Source organism: Sinocyclocheilus grahami, unplaced genomic scaffold (genome assembly GCF_001515645.1).
Source record: "Sinocyclocheilus grahami isolate Dianchi unplaced genomic scaffold, SAMN03320097.WGS_v1.1 scaffold520.1, whole genome shotgun sequence".
Lineage (NCBI taxonomy): Eukaryota > Metazoa > Chordata > Actinopteri > Cypriniformes > Cyprinidae > Sinocyclocheilus > Sinocyclocheilus grahami.
This window is the reverse complement of record NW_015505699.1, coordinates 317,810-342,481: the sequence shown is the minus strand read 5'-3', so window position 1 is coordinate 342,481 and position 24,672 is coordinate 317,810. Positions and strand designations below refer to the sequence as shown.

At 35.2% G+C, this 24,672-nt stretch overlaps 1 protein-coding gene across 1 annotated transcript in view; it reads left to right on the top strand.

Annotated features, from left to right (window-relative positions):
- The window catches only part of magi2b (membrane associated guanylate kinase, WW and PDZ domain containing 2b), a 125,518-nt gene that overhangs the window by 10,121 nt on the left and 90,725 nt on the right, over positions 1-24,672 (top strand). Inside the window, exon 2 of the mRNA XM_016237620.1 lies at positions 16,868-16,984. Coding sequence (XP_016093106.1) covers positions 16,868-16,984 — 117 coding nt within the window. The remainder of the gene's footprint in view (positions 1-16,867; positions 16,985-24,672) is intronic.

Genomic DNA, 24,672 nt, shown 5'->3' with positions numbered 1-24,672 from the left:
ATAAAGAGTAATCGGTTATCGGTATCGGCCAAAATTTTCATATCGGTGCATCCCTACTAAGAATGGATATTTTCTACATGGTATTCAGATAAAACGAATTTGTTAAAGCAAAATTATTTTGTTAGAAAAATTATATTATACATTATGTTAATGAATTGCCAATTTATAAAACAATGTTTATTATTTTAATTGAATTTCAGGTGATATCAGATAACGTATTTTATTTAGATTTATTTTATCCTTGTCCAGCAATGTTATCGAAGTATTATTACTATTAGATTTTTAAAAAACTTTTTATACAAACTTTTTTATATATATATATATATATATAAATACTTTTTATTTTTTTGTTAGATTTATTAAAATAAAATTTTATTTTAATTTTTAGTAATTTTATGTTTTTTTAATTCTGCTGTTTAGGTTTAATTTATTTTTATTTCCGTTTTTGTTCAGTTTTAGTTTCTAGTTAATCTTATTCCACTATAAACTTCAGTGTATTTCAGTTAGAAAGCAAAATTTCAAATTTTCATTTAGAATTTAAAATGCAAAAATGCCCCCAAAACAAAAATATTTTATACTTTGTCAGCTAACCCTAGTGAGAATAATGTTGCCTAGAGCACAGTTTAGATTAAAAAACAAAAAGAAGTGGCACATCTTACCCCAAACTCCTTTAAACTGCACATTTTATTGATAGCAGCCAGTGCATTTCTATCCGCATCGGTTAAACCATTTAATCTTTAACAATTGAACAATTTCTGTGAAAAGCACAAGGAAAACTTTGCCCACCTGCCTGTAGTTAAGTAACTGAACCTGCATCTCACAGTCTCACATTTCTAGAGGCATTCGAAATTATTGTTGTTTACTTGTTTATCTCTGTGGGTTCAAACAGCAGATGGCGGCTGTGAAGTGATTTGTCCAGCAATGTTATCGAAGTATTATTACTATTAGATTTTTAAAAAACTTTTTATACAAACTTTTTTTTATATATATATATAAATACTTTTTATTTTTTTGTTAGATTTATTAAAATAAAATTTTATTTTAATTTTTAGTAATTTTATGTTTTTTTAATTCTGCTGTTTAGGTTTAATTTATTTTTATTTCCGTTTTTGTTCAGTTTTAGTTTCTAGTTAATCTTATTCCACTATAAACTTCAGTGTATTTCAGTTAGAAAGCAAAATTTCAAATTTTCATTTAGAATTTAAAATGCAAAAATGCCCCCAAAACAAAAATATTTTATACTTTGTCAGCTAACCCTAGTGAGAATAATGTTGCCTAGAGCACAGTTTAGATTAAAAAACAAAAAGAAGTGGCACATCTTACCCCAAACTCCTTTAAACTGCACATTTTATTGATAGCAGCCAGTGCATTTCTATCCGCATCGGTTAAACCATTTAATCTTTAACAATTGAACAATTTCTGTGAAAAGCACAAGGAAAACTTTGCCCACCTGCCTGTAGTTAAGTAACTGAACCTGCATCTCACAGTCTCACATTTCTAGAGGCATTCAAAATTATTGTTGTTTACTTGTTTATCTCTGTGGGTTCAAACAGCAGATGGCGGCTGTGAAGTGATTTTTTTTTTAAATGGCCTATTCCATAAACTACTACTTGTTTAATTTGTTTTTTGGAGAAGAGAGCTCAGTTCATAATTACATTTTTGGCACTGCATGGCTGTGGAATGAAATTATAGTTTTATATTGACTGTCCTCTCGTTTATGGAATTTATGAATATGTGCATAGTCAAATTCAGCATGTTGCAATAGGTTACGAGACAAATGTGAACCAAAGATCACTATTTACTTTCATTGTATGGAAAAGAGCAGCGTGAACATTCTGCTAAACATCTCCTTTTGTGTTCCACAGAAGAAAGAACGTCTTACAGGTTAATATCAGCATGAGAATGAGTAAATGATGAAATAATTTCATTTTGCATGATCTATCCCTTTAATACAGCGAGCTGTTTTGATACCTCTACCATTTGTCCTCCTCGTTGTAATAACGCTACATATTTAGACACAGACTGTCTCTTGGCTGGTCGCAAATCTGGAAACAATTCCCTAAGAGAGCTGTGAATGCTTTTGCGTGTTATGCAATGTAACTTTCCAGCTATTTTGGCAATTTTGTCTAGACCTAAAGGTTGAAACGCACCTTTCGGCTTAATCATGAAAACTGAAAATGCTTTAGCAGCGCAGAGCATTATATTCTGCAGTCTTCCACTCACTAAGCAAGTGGAGCACAAGTGCCACCTAATTTGTAAAGCAGATCAATCTGACATCCCTCTAGGCAGCTATTTGGGATTAAAGATGGTTTTAATGTGCTTACCACAGTGACTGATTGCAATCAACCGGACAGAACTGCAAGGTTCCCTTCAGACAGAATGATATACTTGTGATGTTGTGATTGCCATTTTGAAGTGGGTTTACCCTCGGCCAATCAGGGCGCAGAAACCTCTTTGATCCATTATTAAGTCACGACTACAAGCGCACGAGATGTCAAAGACAGCTGCCTTGAATGTTAATATGACAAACGCGGGCGCTGGAGACCACGCAAGCAAGATTGTGGTTTTTATGAAACAGTTTCTCACTGCTTCTCACATTGGCTGGCTTACTTTGATTATCCGCTTGAGAAAAACATATTTAGTAAATAATTAATTATGATGTGGGTTCTTATCCTTTAGATCTGTGCATAAAAACGCTTGGCCATCTGTCGTGACGTGAACGCTACTGCAGTTAATTTAGCCTCTGTGCTCTCTACGCTGCAGGGACCCATGCATCTCGGATAGCCTTATCTTAAAGGGGTCATAGGATGCCCATTTTCCACAAGTTGATATGATTCTTTAAGGTCTTAATGAAAAGTCCGTAACATCATTTGGTTAAAATTTCTCAATGGTAGTGTAAAAAACACCTTTTTTACCCTGTCAAAAACAGTTCTTTTCAGATCAAGCCGTTTTTGTAGCATTTTCCTTTAAATGTTAATGAGCTCTGCTGGCCCCGCCCCTCTCTTCCGAGCTGCTCTCAGAGAGACTGTTTACTTTAGCAGCATTCATCGTGAAACTTGCTAATTAGCACATTATTAGGAAAGGCGATTTGCAAAGATTCATTACAAAACATTATACTCACTTCTTCTGTAGATGAGGCTGGATCATGAATGATTTGCGTGAAAAGACGCATTTATGTCGATCGGGGGGGCCTTCCCTTCAGAAACAAATGTAATCCACTGCGAGTTCAGCGGCTCATATGTAGGGAGTAAACGACGACTGCTGTTCATTACTACATCCAACAACAAAACACTTCAATCGCTTAGGAGTCATTCTTGTCTACATCTGCTCCGGCGGTGAAACAATGGCGGACTGATGACAGCTCACTCAGGGCGGGTCTAAGGTAAGACACCAGCCCAGTCTGTGCTGAAACGCTACTGTCAATCAAACTATCGTGGGAGGGGCCTGTCTGTGTGATGTCATCTGAGATCGGCTCGATTTGAGAAAGGGGCAAACATTTAACCAGATTAAAAAAAAACTAAACTGGGTGGATTTTTATCATTATAGGGTGGTTGTGTACACACACTGCCAACACACATTTCAGTTCAAACAACTTGTAAATGTGCATGTAGCATCCTATGACCCCTTTAAATGCACAAGTCTTTCGCTCTATATTCTTTCTTCTGTTGTATTTGTTACCTTGAGATGCACACATTGTAGTCATGAACATGCAGGTTTGTTGCTCCAGTTTTTCAGTGCAGATGAATACCAGCCAAGGATATTTTGCTTTTAATATTGTAACAAAAATGCTGATGTTACTTTGCAGCATACCACTTATGTCCTACAATTGCTGTGTGGTTTTAATTTGTTTTAAGTCATCAAACAAGTACCAAGCTTTTAGAAAATCTTTGTATTTATCAGTGTTATTTTAGTGTCATTGAGATACTATTATTGTGTGTTATATTTAGATATTTTATATTTTCCATTTGCATTTTAGTTAAAGTTTGAGTAAATTAGTTTTTTTTTGTCATATTTATTTTATATGTTATTTTGTAGGTATGTCTGTATAGTCTATCAATTTTTATTTAGTTTGAGTTATTTTAGTACATAAAGTTAAACTAAATTAAAATGAGAAGTGTTGCCTTGGTGATTAGCTAAAATAAAAAGTTTTTTTGTTTTGTTTTATTTCAGTTGGCTTTAGTTTTTTTTCATGGAATATTTCATTTTCATTCATTCATTCATTCATTCATTCATTCATTCATTCTTTCTAGTTTCAATTTTAGTTATAGTTAACTAATAACCCTGTTATTCATGTCGGCTTCATGTGGTTTTGAAAAATGTAGCTATTGGATGCGTCAGTTTAGTGTAATAGTTTAGTTTACACTAGTTTTTAGTTTAATTTAACTCTAAAAATGTCATGTGGTGTAACTGTCAGGTAAAAATAGCATATTTTCCTTACATAATCTTTGTTATTTTCAAAAATGTTTTTTAAATACATATATATAGGATATTTTGCTTTTAATATTGTAACAAAAATGCTGATGTTACTTTGCAGCATACCACTTATGTCCTACAATTGCTGTGTGGTTTTAATTTGTTTTAAGTCATCAAACAAGTACCAAGCTTTTAGAAAATCTTTGTATTTATCAGTGTTATTTTAGTGTCATTGAGATACTATTATTGTGTGTTATATTTAGATATTTTATATTTTCCATTTGCATTTTAGTTAAAGTTTGAGTAAATTAGTTTTTTTTTTGTCATATTTATTTTATATGTTATTTTGTAGGTATGTCTGTATAGTCTATCAATTTTTATTTAGTTTGAGTTATTTTAGTACATAAAGTTAAACTAAATTAAAATGAGAAGTGTTGCCTTGGTGATTAGCTAAAATAAAAAATTTTTTTGTATTGTTTTATTTCAGTTGGCTTTAGTTTTTTTTCATGGAATATTTCATTTTCATTCATTCATTCATTCATTCATTCATTCTTTCTAGTTTCAATTTTAGTTATAGTTAACTAATAACCCTGTTATTCATGTCGGCTTCATGTGGTTTTGAAAAATGTAGCTATTGGATGCGTCAGTTTAGTGTAATAGTTTAGTTTACACTAGTTTTTAGTTTAATTTAACTCTAAAAATGTCATGTGGTGTAACTGTCAGGTAAAAATAGCATATTTTCCTTACATAATCTTTGTTATTTTCAAAAATGTTTTTTAAATACATATATATATATATATATATATATATATATAATATAAAATCAATAAATTGTATAAAATAATGTTTTTTTTGGTAGTTGCACCACATTTTGCATTTTATCTAAACTAACCTTGCCTTAAAAGGTCAAAATGTTGGTTGAATATGTCTTAATTGTTTTCTTTAACTATCAATAATCATTAAATTCCATATGAATTTTAATTCAGAAATGATAAACATGCTCATTCATGCTATGTCAAGTAATTTTATGAGTGAATTTCATTTATTAATTAATGTGATTTTGAATAAATTAATTGATCCAGGCAATGGTAATGTTTATATCAGCGAGAAGGGCTTTGAATCTGATACTTAAATAAAATGAATAAAAAATGAGATCTTCTGTTCTTTTAAGTGAAAAATATTCTTAGTCAAGGGAGTCCACGCAGTATGCAGCCTCATGCTGTGTGTTTTATCCCAGAATTTTGCAAAATAAATAAATGTCCACAGCCTACTAAAAATGCTAGACTTTTGAAATCAGCTTTAATTTCAGTACCATGTAGCGCTGTATAAAAGCGTATCACTGTAATACATTGTGTATGAACTGTTTGCGTTCGACGTTTGCTCTGCAGCCCACAGTTTCCGTATTTTTTGCTGTGGAGAATATTAAGACGAGCAAAGTGTTTGTTTTGTAATTAGAGATGCATACGCAAATTAAAGAGGTGTCGCCTGCTCGCGTGGAATACAAAACAAAACCGATGCTTTAAGAGCCTGGAGTCATAGAGGCTGCCAGAGAAAGGTCTTTTTGTGCAGTAATCACTATGTAGCTGTAGACTTTAATGTCTTGTTCAATGCCCCAGAGCGTGTGCTTTGTCACGGAGATCCAGAATTGATCCCCAGAGCATATTTATTTACTTGAAATTCAAACTGTTGTTGTTTTTGTCTTTGGTTGTGTTGGACGGGATGGAGGTGGAAAATGCATTCAGTCAGGCTCGAGCAAGACAGGTCAGTTACACACTGCCTTGGAACTGTAATTACTAAATGAATATACAATACATGTATTTATGATATAATGTTGAATACTACAAAAATTTATGTCAAAGTATTTCTCACAGTATTTTCTTACAGGTTACAGTGAGGCGCTTATAATGGAAGTGAATGGGGCAAACCTGTAAACATCAAAATACTCTGTTTCAGTAGTACAACCACAAGATGTAAACAATGTGTGCTAACAGGATTTTATGTGAAAAAAAATCACTTACTGACCTTTCCTGTGTGAAAGTATATCTAATTTTAGTAAGTCGTTGCTATGACAATGTAAAATGACTGCAAAAATTATGCTTTAAACAGCTTTACAACTCAAATAATACTCAGAGAAAAATAATGTTTTTATAAAATTATAAGCTTCATATTTATGCTTTTAAAATCTCCAAAATTGGCCTGTTTCACTTCCGTTTGGCCTTTTGTCCAAGTATGTTCTATTTTAATGTTGCTTATTATTTGTACAATTCAAATAATACACAATTTGTAGATAATAATACATTTAAAATTATACGCTTTACATTTCTGCTTTTAAAATCTCCATAAATTGGTCCTGTTTACTTTCATTGTAAATGCCTCATTTTTGCCTTTTGTGCAGGTGTATCATGTTGTAGTATTATTGATTATTTTTTCCCATTTACAAACACTTTTTTTCCACAGAAGAATTAGCATAAGTGCTTTTATAGATTTATAACACATGCTTTTAAAAACTCTTAAATACTTGCACCATTTGTTCCATTGAAAGATCAACAGACAGATACATCACACAATACAGACACTAGTGAAACATGATAAACTGTGTAACTTTCTGCTGGTGTGGAATAGATGCTTTGGGAGAAGAGAGAATTGTGTCAATGGCATGAAATCAGGCCAGTGGCGTTGGCCATAGAGAAGATTATTTAATACCGCAAACACGCCTGTTCAAGATGTTTTTCTTGGAAAAATAACAGTGACCTTCCTCCAGCAGATGGTGGGAGATCGCAGCACCGATTGGGTGGGACGATGTCCCAGATGATTGTGTGACAAAGACACATATATTTGACATGACATCAACGCCTTTAAAATCTGGGCCTGATTTTATGCATCTAGGGCCAGTCATTTGAGCAATGCTTGTTGAAGTGGTGATATATTGCATACCAGACAAACCACACAAAAAAATCACTTAGAAGTTTGTTTTGAAGTTTCATACAAATGGTTAGGGTTCTGTTCAACTCTATAAACCAAATGTATAAGCAATAGCAATCACCACTAATAATGCCATTTCCATCTGAAAATGGCTTGGTTCCCATAGTTTTAGTTCCCTGTGCTTTTTTTTAACAGCTTCAAGTTCCAGGCCCAATTTCTCATTGTCATCATTTTAGCAATTGAAACCTTAAAGTGACGTTCAACGATTCAGTTTCTATATTTAGAAGAAAGACCAACCTGAACTCATCCATCTTTTGTGGAGTCAACAGAGAGGAAAAGGCTCATTCATCTTCAAAAAGACTAATTCTGACTGATCAAAGTCTTTGCCATTGATAGGGTTCAGACATCATAGACATTTTCTCATCACTTTTACCTGAACACAGTGCAGGATGGATGACATAAATGAAATCTTTATCTTTGTACCTCTTTGTTCGGTCTGTTGTCAGATGCTGGTTTATTCAGGGAGACCTTGTTGTATAAATCAGTTGTGTTCTGGACTACTATACCTGAAGGTTGTTTGCTTGCCTTTGTCAAAAGAACACACCTCAGAGTCTATATGATATTTTAAAGCCTTAATATGATTTTTTAAATCTTTAGATTTCCTATGTGCTATCATTGAACTCTTATTTAAAATGAAAATTTGCTGAAAATGTTCCCACCTTCAGCTCATCCAAAATGTAGATGAGGTTGTTTCTGCATCTGAGCAGATTTGGAGAAATGTAGCATTACTTGCTCACCAATGGATCCTCTGCAGTGAATGGGTGCCGTCAGAATGAGAGTCTAAACAGCTGATAAAAACATCACAGTAATCCACATGACTGCAATTGATTAATTCATGCCAATTAACTGGGAAAAGCTGCATGATAGTAAAAAAAAAAATCATCATTGCATATTTCTCTCCTGATTCAGAAAAGACACATTTTTCAATGGAGAAAGCAATATTATGGATAGAGGACTTGTATTTTAGCCAGAAACAATGGTTTGAATTAAAAAACCCTTTAATTATTGATTGTCTTATTGGTGGGTTTGTTTATCACAAACATGCAAACCCACAGAGTCGTGTGGCTTACTTGTGGATTATTGTGATGTTTTTATCAGCTGTTTGGATTCTCATTCTGACAGCACCCATTCACTGCAGAGGATCCATTGGTGATCAAGTAATGCTAAATTTCTCCAAATCTGTTCTTATGAACAAACAAACTCGTCTACATCTTGGATTGCCTGAGAGTAAGTACATTTTAATTTTTGAGGGAACTATTCCTTTAAAGTATTTTTTAAATTTTTTTTATTCAGACAAAGTAGTGTAGAATTTAATGGTTATAGGCCATAACTGCTTCTTAGTTTTTTTTTTAGTTCCAGCACTTTATACACTTCAAATTCGCGTATATTGCCATGTGTCTTACCAATTTTGTTGCCTTTGGGTTGTTACAGTTAGAGGTGCGAGTGGTTTTGTAATGTGAATCATCATCACAGGACAAACAAAGTGAGTCAGACGGAGATCTTCAGAACCATAATTAGCTGTTTTCTCTTTTCTTCATTTAACAAAGGGAAGAGATTGATAGCTCCGGCTATGCGTTTTGGATTCACGCCTAGTTGTTAATGTGGATTGTTCGAGTCAAAAAGACAAAAGGCTGTTGTGCCTTATATGTGAGTTCAGATGCAGGTGTCTGGGTCATTTTTCTTCCTTTTGCTGATTGTAGATTTTCAAGCTACTTTGTGCCAGAGAGGTACATTGTGCTCCAATGTGCTTTGTGAACATTTTTTTTTTATGGTTTTGTCTCTCAAGATAGATTTAACCATTTTATTTGGCCTTTTTTATTGATATAGATAGTGGAGACAGCCAGAATCAAACCCAAATGAGCACCATGGCTTGATGTACCAGACTACCAGATCACAGCTCCAGCAGTCCAGCTTTCTAAAATGAGCTGTAAGTACACAGTACAGTACAGTGTTTGGATATCTCTGCCTTTGAAGAAAGAAACAAAGAGCTGAGCGAGAAATGTTGTGTGTTCTTTGTGTCTACTCAAAGAAGATGCAGAATCTGGCCTCTCGTAGGAGTCGGTGGTAGCGAATAGATATTGATTGGCCGGCATCACACGTGGTTTTCCTCTCCGTGTCCAGAGCTTTATCACGGCTCTCTGCTTTAGTCAGTTTGAGCTGAAGGGCTCTAGCACCAAACAACTTTCCACGGGAGGAAAACTTTCAGGCGATCGATACGCTGCTCAGTTGTCCTCAGTGAGGGCAGTGGTGTCAGCTGTGATTATGCTGACCACCTTTTTGAAGATGCTGATTTCATTTTCCAGCAGGATTTGGCACCTGCCCACACTGCCAAAAGCACCAAAAGTTGAATGGCCAGCAAACTCACCAGACCTGAATCCCATAGAGACTCTATGGGGTATTGCCAAGAGGAAAATGAGAAACAAGAGACCAAAAAATGCAGATGAGCTGAAGGCCACTGTCAAAGAAACCTGGGCTTCCATACCACCTCAGCAGTGCCACAAACTGATCACCTCCATTCAAAGCCGAATTGAGGCAGTAATTAAAGCAAAAGGAGCCCCTACCAAGTATTGACTACATGTACAGTAGATGAACATACTTTCCAAAAGGCCAACAATTCACTAAAAATGCGTCTGGCACTGCAGGGTTTGAGTCCCTGGCGGCGCAGTGTGTTACTGATGGTAGCCTTTGTTACTTTGGTCCCAGCTCTCTGCAGGTCATTCACTAGGTCCCCCCGTGTGGTTCTGGGATTTTTGCTCACAGTTCTTGTGATCATTTTGACCCCACGGGGTGAGATCTTGCATGGGAGCCCCAGATCGGGGGAGATTATCAGTGGTCTTGTATGTCTTCCATTTTCTAATAATTGCTCCCACAGTTGATTTCTTCACACCAAGCTGCTTACCTATTGCAGATTCAGTCTTCCCATCCTGGTGCAGGTCTACAATTTTGTTTCTGGCGTCCTTTGACAGCTCTTCGGTCTTGGCCATGGTGGAGTTTGGAGAGTGACTGTTTGAGGTTGTGGACAGGTGTCTTTTATACTGATAACGAGTTCAAACAGATGCCATTAATACAGGTAACGAGTGGAGGACAGAGGAGCCTCTTAAAGAAGAAGTTACAGGTCTGTGAGAGCCAGAAATATTGCTTGTTTGTAGGTGACCAAATACTTATTTTACCGAGGAATTGACCAATTAATTCTTTAAAAATCCTACAATGTGATTTTCTGGATTTTTTTTCTCATTTTGTCTCTCATAGTGGAGGTATACCTATGATGAAAATTACAGGCCTCTCTCATCTTTTTAAGTGGGAGAACTTGCACAATTGGTGGCTGACTAAATACTTTTTTGCCCCACTGTAAATCTCAGGGTGACTTTATATCTCGAAATGTGATCTCATAAGTTGTTCTTACAATTGAGTGTCATCTCTCACAACGTCACATTATAATTAATAATTATGATGTAGTTTCTCATAATTGTGACTTTATATCTCAAAATATTACTTTCTATTTCACAATGTGACTTTATATTTAATAATTATGGCTTAAATTCTTGCAATTTTGACTTTGTGTAAAAATGTGACTGTCTCACAGTGTGACTTTATACCTTAAAATTTTTACCATATCTCACATTTAAGACTTCTTAAAACCTCACAAATATGATTATATTTCAAAATATAGTCTTCTCTCTCTTAGTTATTGTGACGTTGAATTTCAAAAATTGACTATATCTCACAATGTAGTCTTTATATCTCATAGTTGAGACTGTATCTCACAATATGACTATCTCATAATTTTGACTTTTGTTTTTTGTAATTGTGACTTCATGTGCATTGCGACTAAAAGACTCTCATCTGTATTTCTTATAATTATGACTTAGTTATTGTGACTTTGAATTTCAAAATGTGACTGTCTCACAGTGGAGTCTTTTACCTCAAAATATGACTTTATATTTCAAAATGTGACTATATCTTACAATTGATTTTTTATATCTTAAAATGTGACCTTATAGCCTATCTCATATATTATAACTATGACTTAGTTTCTCGTAATTTAGAAATTTTACATCACAGTTACCTTTTTTGTTTTTCTCTGAGGCAGAAATGGCATGCCTCCATGCAGACCTCTTTAGGTTATAAATCAACCCGATTACACATGATCGCAATGTCCCATCCAGAACTGTACATCTAGTCTCTGTACCTCTGTGTTTGTTTATGTACGTGTGTGTCTTTGAATTTATTGACTGTTTAATCAACAAGCATCTGTCATCACTTGTGGAGAAGTGGTTGATGGATGACACAAAGAGGTGTCCTCTGGGATTGAGCGAAAGTGAGAGCGTGAGATAGGGAGAGCGTTTTTAACAGCTGTCCGACTCACTCTCACCCTCACGTCATGCCTTTGCCCACTGTGTCATCTGTCGTGCTGACAAATGAAGCGACCGTGTTCTCTCACGAGTCGAAGGTTTGTCCTCCTCCACAAAATCTCAGCTGTGACCTCAGACTCTCTCCTTGTTATATTGACTGAGTCATGAAGATGTATTCTCAGCAGATATGCCTCTTTTTTCACAGGCCGAGCAACATAAGTGATCTGAGATCAGTTGAAACGCCTCCTGTGCATTCCTCAGCACTTAATAATTTTCTCCACAGTCATTGCGTGCAGATGTTTCGCATACCAGCTTGGATGCTGTTGTTTTTCATTCACCCACACGAAATTCCTTTCTGAAGGGTTATATCAAGGTCACCGTGCCTCACCATAACTGTGGGTTATTGTTACTCCTGTCTGCTGTATAATTTTCATCCTCATATTCCAAACAATCAGAATTTCAAGCTTCGTGATGACCAGAATACATTTAAAACTCAATTGCAAGCCTCTGAACACTGAAATCAAATCTTTTGGAACAAAATGTTGATCTCAGTTTACCGTCAATATCCTCCAATGCGTGAGATTGCAGTATAAGCTTGTCGATCTGTCACTGCTGCCACAAACAAGGAAATATGTAAGGAAATTGTGGTTTTAGTGTAGTTCCACATATTCTTGCCTAAAAACTGTTTGCAGATGCAATTTCTTTGTGTTGATGCGTTTCTTTGTGAAACAGGAAATTGAACTCTTTTCAGTTAACCTTATTTTGTTACGTTACAGCCAAGCAGAACCATGATTAGCTGTTTGACATTGCTAGTTGTTGGCAATTGTTGTTGAAAAGAGCAAAAAAACAACAATTGTATGCATAAGAGAAATCAGTTTTCGTAAACTAACACTTAGGAGATATTACAATAATAAATATTATTTTAATATTTAAAATAATTTAAAATATCTGCTATTTTTTACTTGTACACTAGCAAATATAGTCCAATAAAATTCCTCCATTGCTTCTTTATGCTTCTAACTAGCATTTTTGTTATTTAATACATATTTTCTTGTTATATTATTAGGATTTATATATTATATTTTTATATATTATCCTAAATTTAAAAGAAAAGTGTGCACAAGAGAAATCAGTTTTCATAATCTGACACTTAGGAGATATTACAATAATAAATATTATTTTAATATTTAAAATAATTTAAAATATCTGCTATTTTTTACTTGTACACTAGCAAATATAGTCCAATAAAATTCCTCCATTGCTTCTTTATGCTTCTAACTAGCATTTTTGTTATTTAATACATATTTTCTTGTTATATTATTAGGATTTATATATTATATTTTTATATATTATCCTAAATTTAAAAGAAAAGTGTGCACAAGAGAAATCAGTTTTCATAATCTGACACTTAGGAGATATTACAATAATAAATATTATTTTAATATTTAAAATAATTTAAAATATCTGCTATTTTTTACTTGTACACTAGCAAATATAGTCCAATAAAATTCCTCCATTGCTTCTTTATGCTTCTAATTAGCATTTTTGTTATTTAATACATATTTTCGTATTATATTATTAGGATTTATATATTATATATTTATATATTATCCTAATTTTTTTTATGTTCTCTCAGATTTGTGGACCCCACTAAATATGGCTTTAAAAAAGCAAATGTAGAATTTATGGGGTCTTATATATAGTAATATATAATGTATAGTGTATGTAATGTAATGCACACATACATATAGATACATAGATAGATAATGATTAAATATATATAATTTATATAATATAATAAATATATAATTATTTAAATTATTGTCCTTAAAGCATGTGTTAATTTGTAGGCAAAGTTATGACTAACCAGTTTTAAAGAAATGCAATTGTTAGCACGCTAACATAACACTAAGTAATTTTTAAATAGCCTATTAATTTCCAGCTGGACTTGGCCGGTCATTGTGCTCTCTGAGTGCGCGCTACTACTTGCCGTCTTCTCTCTTGACACTGATGTGTTCACAAGGTCAACAAGTTCACACGATGTCAACTAGCAGGAAGCATCTGGTGTGAACAAGCTGGCCTTTTTGGTGGTGTGTCCAAAAGCATCTGTATAACTCACATTCACCCGCATCCATTGCAGTAGCGTTGTTTGCAGTTAGGGGGTGATATTAGACTTCACTATCCGCCCAGCAAATGAGAATACAGGCTTCATTGTGATAGGCTCTCGGCTGGCAGAACCTTTTTTCCCTCTCTCTGTTGTCTCCTGACTGTCGACGACTCCGTCTCTTCTTCTCCTCCTCCTCCTCCCGCGTTCCTTCTCTCCTCTGGATTAAATTAGCTGCAGAACGGGAGACTCCATCACTGCTGCATCCATTGATGTATAAAGGACTAGTTTAAAAATGGGACTGAAAGCATAAAGGGGAATAGCTACAAGGATTTTGGAAGGGGTGAGTAGATCCAAGCCAGTGACTGAGGAGCGCATCATCTGGACCGCTGGAATTACAATTGGGATACAGTAGTTTTATGGGAAAGAGGGGGAGGAGAGAGCCATTATAATTATGGATGATGACAAGTGAGATATTTATTTAGGATTCCTGACCAAAGAAGTCTACTTGTGAGATGCTTCCTTGGAATGGTGTGACGGCATTCTGAAGTGTCCTTTCCGCCGCAACAGCTGTGCAAGCTTGATTGTTGCAATTTTATTAAATTTTTTACTTGAGTTTTCCATTCACAATGTCATGCAGAGATTTGACAATAGAAAATTTTGACAATGGTGATTGTTCAAGCTTTATGAGAAATAGATTATGGTGATGTTAGAAAGGAAAACTGGTTTAGACACCTACCATGAATGGATTTTGGAGTACCAGGTTTTTGCCTTTGTTAACTGGTGACAGTGAGATGTAATGTATTCTGAACTTGTGAAATGGTGTGCAGGTTTATGCCAGATGCTTTTATTCTCAAAGGATCTTCTCACACACTGTGCTGGATTTTTGAATTTCCAAGCAGTGTATCCATGCTTAGCTGTGCCGAATGGTCAAGGTTATGATTGGAGAAGGAAAAAAAAGGTAGAGCTGCTTAGCTCTCTTGGGGCAGAGTAGCGCGAGATGATTTGTCATTTTTCTGTCCTTGGTTCACCTTAGAGAAAAGGTAGAAAGCACAAGTTCTCAAGCTACCTTTTATTTTCAGCATTTGTCTTGGTGTCTCTCAGGGACTTTTGCTCAAGATGTTGTTAGGGAACCTTTGGAAGACTATCTGTCTGATAAATATAAGCCAGACAACACAGTCTGTTGAATGCATCAGTAAAGGGAATTTTTAAGGAATCATGTTGTATTTAAAAGACAATTATTCATATTAAATTGAAACCATTGAAACCAGCTCCAAATATCACCTGCATGAATGTGACACCTTACAGCTTTTGAAAAGATTATTCAGACTCAACAAATTGGACATGCTAATGCCAAGTGATACATGCTCTTAAGGGATTTCATGAAGTGCCTGAGAAACTTGAAAACAAACATAATTTTTAAGGACCTAAGAGTGAACCTTGTGGAACTCCACTCATTCAAACATACCATTATGCATTCAAACCATCAACTTTGTCTAGTGTAGACACATTTTAAAAATTATATTTATACAGTGGTGGCCAAAATTATTAAAACACTAGTATTTTCACCAGCTAAAAATGGTTTTAAGTTCGTTATTGGTTACACTTTACTTGAAGGGGTGTGCATAATCATGACATGACACCTTCATAATCATGACATGACACCTACATAATCATGACATGACGCATGTCTTGAATATTAAGGATGTTTTTTATGCATGTTTATGACAACTGACATTTTGTCATTCGCTCAGTTATGTAATTTTTAATGCAAAGATGACATTGTTTGAGATGTCTTTGTTATGGGCTATGGTTAGGGGTAAGGGTAGAGTTAGGTTACATAATGTCATATTTGCATTAAAAATGAAATAACTGAGCGAATGACACTTAATGACAGTTGTCATAAACATGGATAAAACCTCCTTCATATTCATGACATGTGTCATGTCATGATTATGAAGGTGCCATGTCAGTCTTATGCACACCCCTTCAAGTAAAGTGTTACCCAGTTATTTTTATCTTTTGCTGTAGTGTGTCAGTATGAAACATCAGTTTACATGTCCAAACATTCATTTTGCCATTAATTGTGATAATTCAGTGAGATTTTTATTTACACAAGGAGTCTGACAACAGCCAGTGCTTCACACAGAGATCTGATCTCATCATCATCAGTCTGTCTGGAATGACATGAAAAAACAGAACAAACTGAGACAGACTAAATCCAGAAGAACTGTGGCAACGTCTCCGAGATGCTTCACGAAACCTACCTGCAAAGCTACCTGAAAAACTATGCGCAAGTGCACCTAGGGCATAAGCTGCTTTAAACGCAAAGGATGGTCACGCCAAATGTTGATTTAATTTAGTTAATCAAAGTTAATTGATAAAGAAAATCTATTTATGACATTATTTTTGACAGCATCCTCGTTTTACAGCATTTTTACACAAGTGCCTAAAACTTTTAACAGTACTGTAGCTTTGCAGGTAGGTTTCTTGAAGCATCTTGGAGACGTTGCCACAGTTTTTCTGGATTGAGTCTGTTTTAGTTTGTTCCGTTTCTTCATGTCATTCCAGACAGCACTGGCTGTTGTCAGACTCCTTTTGCAAACAAAACTCTCACTGGATTATTACAATTAAATGGCAAAATGAATATTTGGAAATGTAAACTGATATTTCCTACTGACACACTACAGCAGAAGATAGAAATAACTGACTTAAAAGCATTTTTATGCTGGTGAAAATACTAGTGTTCTAATCATTTTGGCCACCACTGTATGACAACTTGTAAATAAAATATAGAAATTTAGATTATTTTTAAATTTTTTTATTGTTATTTATTGTGTTATTTATTATATGCTACCCAACCATACTCTACAAGACTGTACACCCTGTCAGCAATTGACAAGAAAATATAATGAGGGGGAGCTACACACTTTAACTTCATTAAAATAACTGTATGGGTGTCTTAGGTTCTGCATTTACAAGTTAACATACTTTGTTTTTAATTGACATTTTTCAGGAGGTGTTGTGGATAAAGATCTCCGGCATTATCTCAACCTACGGTTCCAGAAGGGTTCAGTGGACCACGAGCTTCAACAAATAATACGTGACAACCTCTACCTCCGGACTGTGCCGTGTGAGTAACCTGTAGATATGCATTCAAATAGTTTGGGTTTCTTAGCATCGGTCTTTTTCATATCCATAAGTATGGTGAACAAAATCCTGATGAGGAACTTCCAGAGGAACCTACTAAACCACATTGTCCTTACCAGGTGTGATGTAGTAACACTAAGTTTTATGCAACAACCCTGAACATCTGAACAACAGAACAACTTTTTCATCTGACCACAACAATGGACAAGTGGTATGGCATTTTGCACAGTAGCTCCGCCCACTGTGAAATCTCATTGGTCCAGAATTCTGCTCCTCATGACTGTACATTAACTACCATCTATGCAGTTTTATATTTAGTGTGGACAGACAAATTGCTTGTTGCATTGTGCCTAGTTAGGGCAAAGGAAGTGCCTATTTTTTTGTTGTACTATTTTAGTATTTTTGGTAGTATTTTTCTAACAAAACATTCTCCTGGTCTGATTATATGTATTAATGGAACTATTGTTTGTCACTTTGGAAAGAGAGTGAGGACAGGCTCTCCGAACCTGCCAGCAGATCTGTGAGTTACAGCTAAAATGAGCCAACCTTTTATATTGTGGAAGTTGTTATTGTTGTGTGGGGGGTTATGGGAGAAACATGGAGACAAAACCTCCCTGATATGTCTGGTTACCATCTCAATGTATGATGCAACCAGATAGAAAGAACAAAGCGTCATTCTCCAGTTAGAGGTAAATGACAGGAATGTTAGCAGTGTTTGGAAATCATATGCAACAAATTTGACTCATACCTCACTTTGTAAAAACAAACATAAATGTGTTGACAGAAATGCACTGAGACCTCTGTGGAGAAAATGTACAGTGCTTACAAGTGTGTTTTTGTCAACACAGCAATCATAACTTGTATTTAACCCAGATTATTTCTCTTAAGTCTCTCATTAGTCCACACATTTGGACTAGATTGATGCTGTCAGTCCCAAATGCTTGACAGTTTAAAGGAATTGCGACATACAAGGTTGTGGTGCAATTTTGCCGGCTAGCAGAGGCTAGCTAGGTAGTGGTCACTAATGTTAGCTAGTTGCCTAGCTAACCACCTGCTTGATGTTAGTTATGACTTGTTTTAGCGTTAGAATGTTATGGACAGTAAAAACCTTCTATCCATTACCTCATTTACAATATTTGTTTTGTTTTCAGATTAATTTAAGATTCATATGAAGGAATTGAATAAGAAACATATTTTGATGAACCTTGACACTGCCCTTACAAAAATGAACTAATAAGTAGCAAATTAGTAGTTTGAGGCAAAAGTCGTAGTTAATTGTTTGTTAATAGCCAGTATTGGACCTTAAAATAAAGTGTGACCAAATTAACTGGTTTTTCTTCAAATAAAACCATGGTTACTATAGTTAAACCATGGTAACCACAAATTAACCATGGTTTTCTAACACTAACCATATTTTAACCATTGTATTGTGGTTATATGAATGGTAATCAGTACGCCAAAAAAAAAAGCATGGTTGCTACAATTTTACTATAATAAAACCATGAAAATTTTCGTACGGGTGGAAAAGTTGACCATAAATGCTTTGCTATTTTGGTTCACAGTTTGAACCTAAAGGCTGATTTATACTTCTGCGTCGGACCTACGCCGTAGCCTTACGCTGTAAGCTATGTGTCAGTTTTCATTTATACTTCTGCGTCGTTGTCCGGGTCAACGCGCAGTACACATGCAAACCGCTAATCAGCAGTGTCCACGGCAAAAGCAGAAGAAGAAGCGGCTCGTCGGAGAAGCATTATAGCCGTGAAATAAATCTCAAATCATTAAATCATTATTTAAAACTACAAAAAGGAGACAACAACGGAACAAGAGATGATGGCATTCTTTCAATCTGCACAAGGACTTGTACCACGGCAGATCAACATTATTTGTTGCGTAATGCTATGTAGTATAATAAATGATAAGACACTTGTTCTTAGCTTTGTTTTATTTTATATAAGGTGTAACATTAAAATATTAAAGTGCACATAAACACACACAAAACTCAAGTACATATGGAGGGAGGGGTTCTTGCAGACCAATCACAGCGCTTGCGGTCTGCGTAGAATTGACGCGCTGTTAGATTTTTGGAGAGGTGCACGTCAGGCTACGGCGTATGGGTGTGCGTCTATGCGTGAGCTACGGCGTAGGTTTGACGCAGAAGTATAAATTGTGCTTAATAGTTAAGATTTTTTGTTTATTTTGAGCCATATGGTAACGCTTATTAGCTAACATTAGTTAATGCAATAACTAACATTAACTAAGAGTCAAAAGATTTGTTACAGTTTTTATTAATATTTGTTAAAAAAGTTGTAATATTAAAACTGCTAACTCATGTTAGTTTAGGTTAAATGATATTAATATATACATCTTTTGATTTCAATAATGTAGTAGAAAATGTTTAAATTGAAATGAACTTGGATTATTAACCCATTTGTGCCCAATTTTTTCTAAATGGTTCATGCATATAGTCATGTTAATAGAGTCCTATGTGAACATGTTCTGCATTTATTTTCCCCAAGTTTTTTTTTTCTTTTCTTAAAAATCGTATTTGAATGTGCGGCAACTATAGTTGCCGATGGGCAAATATGTTGTATGCACCCCTTCATTGTCAAATTTGAATAGGAGGAGAGCTTTTGACATCTAACTCAAAACAACTGCTTTCAACAGATCAATCTTTATTCATAAACAAATTTATCATGCATAAAAGTCGAAGAATATTCGATGCAAACCCAAAAAAGTTGCATCTAGCTTATAATCTCTTGAATATGAAAACACAGCAAATCCATTTGTCTTAAAGTGGTGGAACATAGTGCAGAACAAAGTGCAGCCATTAAGTTGCCCCAACAGGGTATTGTGTATCAAAAAGTTAAATAAAAATAAATAGAATGAAGAAAATATTACACCTATATAATAAAAAAGGTATACCTGAAAGAAAATTACGCATTTAACTGTTTGGTTACCAACATTCTGCAAAATATCTTCTTTTGTGCTCAACAGAAGAAAGAATCTCATAGGTTTGCAACTTGAGGGTGACTAAATGATGACACAATTTCCATTTGTGGGTGAACTTTTCCTTACGTAAGCAGTTTTAGTATAAGTAGCCTACAAGTAGCCTACAAGGAGTACTGCAGTGAAGGTACAAGTAGTTTTATAAATTTACATAAACATAATTGCATACTATGCTTTATGTAAATATGTAAAATATCACATATTTTATGAATAGGCACATATTGATTAGGTCAAATGGATTAACCCTGACAAAAGTCCTTGATATTCATGAAATTAATGATATTCTTTTTAAAATATATGATTATTTAAATAATTCTCATGTGTAGGCTACACCCATGATTGTTTTATTTATTTACTTATTATTGAACATGCAGGTATTTTCATTCTTAGAGGTGTGTTATTTAAATGAAAATAAATAAATAAAAATAAATAGAATGAAGAAAATATTACATCTGTATAGTAAAAAAGGTATACCTGAAAGAAAATTACGCATTTGTTTTAGGCCCATAGTATTCAATGGCTGGCTATAGTAGGTGATTTCATATAATAATGTAAATGTAAACTCATTACTTGTCTGAATTTCAACATTATAATGGAATCATAAGTTACTAGTCATAAAATGAATTAGGGTCCTTGACCAATTAGAACGAAACGCATCCAAACTGGATAAAGGGGCCTCAATATTTTGCCCCTTACAAGACATAATATCATAAAAGGGAGAAAAAGATAATCTACAGCAATTAATCCTATGCGTTAGCTCTTTATCTTTCCATTCTTCCTTTTGTGTGACTGACGGAAGTCTGTAAACTGCTGCTGTCACTTGAAAACTGGAAACCCCCCCCCATGGCAAAAGCAGACACAGAAGTGTAGTTGAGCTGAGGAAAGATTGCTCTCAAGATTGCCGCTTGGACTTTTGACTAAGTATCCAAAAAACTATAGATCTCCTGGAAGATTTGTTTTGTTTGGATGATTCTAGAGACCTTCAGGATTATGTAGATATATATATATATATATGTCAACAAAAAAATACTTATTAGTAACATGAAAATTACGTTTCTTTGGGAGGGGGTGCCTTCGCCATGCTTCCTGGAAGTAAGGGTAGGAACTTGACAGCCTCATGTGACAGGAAGGAAGTGAATACCTTTTTTTTTCACTCTTGAAATCCTTTATTTGGTTGTTTGCTTGCATGTCATTGAGAAATAAAACATGGATAACATCTAGAAAAATACTTACAAAAGGAAAATGACAACTATAAACTGCGGCAACTATAGTTGCCGGTGGGCTTAAATGGGTTAAGTGCTATTTTATACACACACACACATGACACTAATGTATAAAATGCATATAGACTTTAACACCCTGTATAGACAGATCTATTTTACTAGACTTTTTTACCTCAAAACAAAAACAACTGATAACAGCGATGCTTGGGTCAACTCTGCATGTATACTCTCCTCGCCTGTTCACTTGTTCTTCCTGTCTCTCTCTCTCGCTCCCTCTCTTCCTCAGCCTAGGGTTTCCAAGGCAACCACCATTTCCTCTCCAGGCTTGCCTGCTGATGTTTCCCCCTCCCCCTCCATAGTGGTGCACAAACACATCACAATCACCAACCGGCTGGATGAAATGATGCCTTTGATTTATGCCTGTGCAGTGCAGTCATGAGCGTGTATTTCTGGAGCTATTTCTCCCATACTGAGAGTCATTAGTGTAACTGAACAGCTTGCTATGAGATGTTTCGGAGGCTGGATTGAAAGAGACAAGACAAGACAAAGCGATGTTAAGCTGTTAATTTGTCTTGTGAATGTTAAAGCAGAGAAGGGGAGCTAGAACATGACCTAGGTAACTGAATGTGATCGTGCTGCTTTATTAAAAACATGCCAGATAGAGTTTGATTATAGTTTAACTGTCCCACAGGGAAGAAGAGAGAGATGGGTGCAGTCGGGACATGATTACACTACATGGTGCTTTTGAATTGGTATAGATTTCTGTTCTCCATTTCGGTGCAGAAAATTGCTCTTCACGGTTAGTTTTCCAGTTCTTTGGAAATCATTTGTTCTTAGTTTTATTTACTGACCTCAATTTTTCAATCTACGCAATGTCTTGCCATTGAACCGGATGTGCCAATGCATGATTTTGGGATGCAGTGATGCATCAGTTTAGGCTTGTGTAGCTTGGAGCGTTTGTGTTCATGTTTAGAATCAAATCCCGCTGGTCATCGTGGTCACACGAGGTGTAACTGCAGGCCGGTCGATATGTGATGTGTACCTTCACTCTTGGCTGGAGCGCACTGCACTGACAGGGCTCATTTCACAAGTCTCACTAGTTTCCACACACACACACACTCGGTAATTTCATAACTGGGTTTATGGAACAGTCTTTACCGTTTACTATTCATGGAAAGTGTGCTTGTCTGTGAAATTATGTCAGCTTTTGTGTTTTTTAATTTAGAGTTTAGATCGTACTTAAGCGGTTAGACAATTTGCATAGTAAAATACTCTTGGGAAAGTGCAGATGAATCCATATGAATACATATATACATACAGTGGGTACGGAAAGTATTCAGACCCCCTTAAATTTTTCACTATTTAACGCGCATCTTGTCAGAAAGCCGGTTCTGTAATCAGCGGTAAATCTCCATCACCTGCGGGCTTTCACATTGAGCAGCATTAACTACACAGAGCCGTTGTTCACTGAGGAGCTGCGCTAAAAATCGCGCGAATATGAACGTGGTTTGGCGCAGCTCGTCAGTGAACAACGGCTCTGTGTAGTTAATGCTGCTCAATGTGAAAGCCCGCAGGTGATGGAGATTTACCGCTGATTAAAGAACCGGCTTTACTGATAAGATGCGCGTTAAATATCGCTTGCGATTAATCGTGCAGCCCTAATATAAATGTATTTTAATTTACAAGTTATTAAAAGATTACAATTCTTATTTTTTATTTTGTGTTATCATATTTATTAACATTAGTTACGTTAATTAATTAAAGATTTTTTTTAAAAAATAACATTGAATTAAAAATGCAAAATAACCAAATTTATTTCTAAAATGAGAACTGGAAGACACTCGCATGCATCATGAAGAGGTCATGTGAGAGCAGTGTAGCATAATTTGGTTTCAAATGCTGTTTTAAAGAACAGAAGCAGCTACAGTGTAAACTACACTCTATTTTGTAAATAGTTCTCCCAACACTCTTGTTTCCCTCTCTAATTTATGCCCTTTTAGATGAATCAAAAGATATGCATGTATTTTAATTTACAAGTTATTAAAAGATTACAATTCTTATTTTTTATTTTGTGTTATCATATTTATTAACATTAGTTACGTTAATTAATTAAAGATTTTTTTTAAAAATCACATTGAATTAAAAATGCAAAATAACCTAATTTATTTCTAAAATGAGAACTGGAAGACACTCGCATGCATCATGAAGAGGTCATGTGAGAGCAGTGTAGCATAATTTGGTTTCAAATGCTGTTTTAAAGAACAGAAGCAGCTACAGTGTAAACTACACTCTATTTTGTAAATAGTTTTCCCAACACTCTTGTTTCCCTCTCTAATTTATGCCCTTTTAGATGAATCAAAAGATATGTAAGTACCAGTAAAATTGAAAACCCTTTTATTTGAGCTCAAGGGACTGCCGGTTTCATTTCTCACAACACCACTTTACTTGTAACTTCACACGACATATGACAATAGGCAATGAGCCCCCTCTCCGCGCTCCGATTCTCTAGTTTTTCACTGTTTCTCTTCCGCATCAGCTGTTATTTCCACCAACCAAACGGTGACTGTGCAAAATCATGCTTTGGTCTCACTTGAGGCTGTGGCACTGTCGGATCACGTCCGTCACTTTGATGAGCAGACGACAGAACGCATCACGAAAGGGCCTGTCCTTCCGCAGGGCAGTTAGACTTACAATTAGACTTTCATATTCGTTCTCTAACCCCCACCTCGTATCTTCTACATCCAGTCAAATGCAATTGTCGCGTCCCTCTGGTAGCGCACGCCTACTGCTTAGCAAAACCCTATTAGTATCTGTCAGCCATCAACCACTGATATATAATCATTTTAGACAGTTAGCTGTTTGTGAGGTGCATCGACGGAGACGAACAGACATTTGTGTGACTGTAACAGAGGATGCGAGTTATTTTGATGGGTTTAGAGCTGGTGAGAAGATAATCTATTTCCTGTAAATGTTTCTAAGTCTCTTTCACATGCATCGTGGCTTTCTTTTCCAATGCAATGAACTCTGTGGATTGTAGGTCAACTGTTGTATTGCAAAGCTTAAAATTCAGCTTTCGACTTGACTCTGTTTGCACTGGCCTTTTCTTAAACTGCATTCTGTGTAATTCGTGCAAGAATTGCATGTGGTTTAAGCATGATGAAGATTACTACCAAAATAGCCTTTTTATGACCAATGTCATACTGATAATTATATTTTTAGATTTAAGCATCCAAAATTTAGTTTATAGATCCCATTTACTCGCCAGACTGATATACTATTTTACACACACACACACACACACACATACGTTTACTTAGCTATCTAAATGGAGACATTACATAGACTTTCGATTGTTTTTATATACAGATAGTTATACACTTTTTAACCTAAACCTACCCCTACCCCTCACAGAAAACTTTCTGCATTTTTACAATTTCAAAAG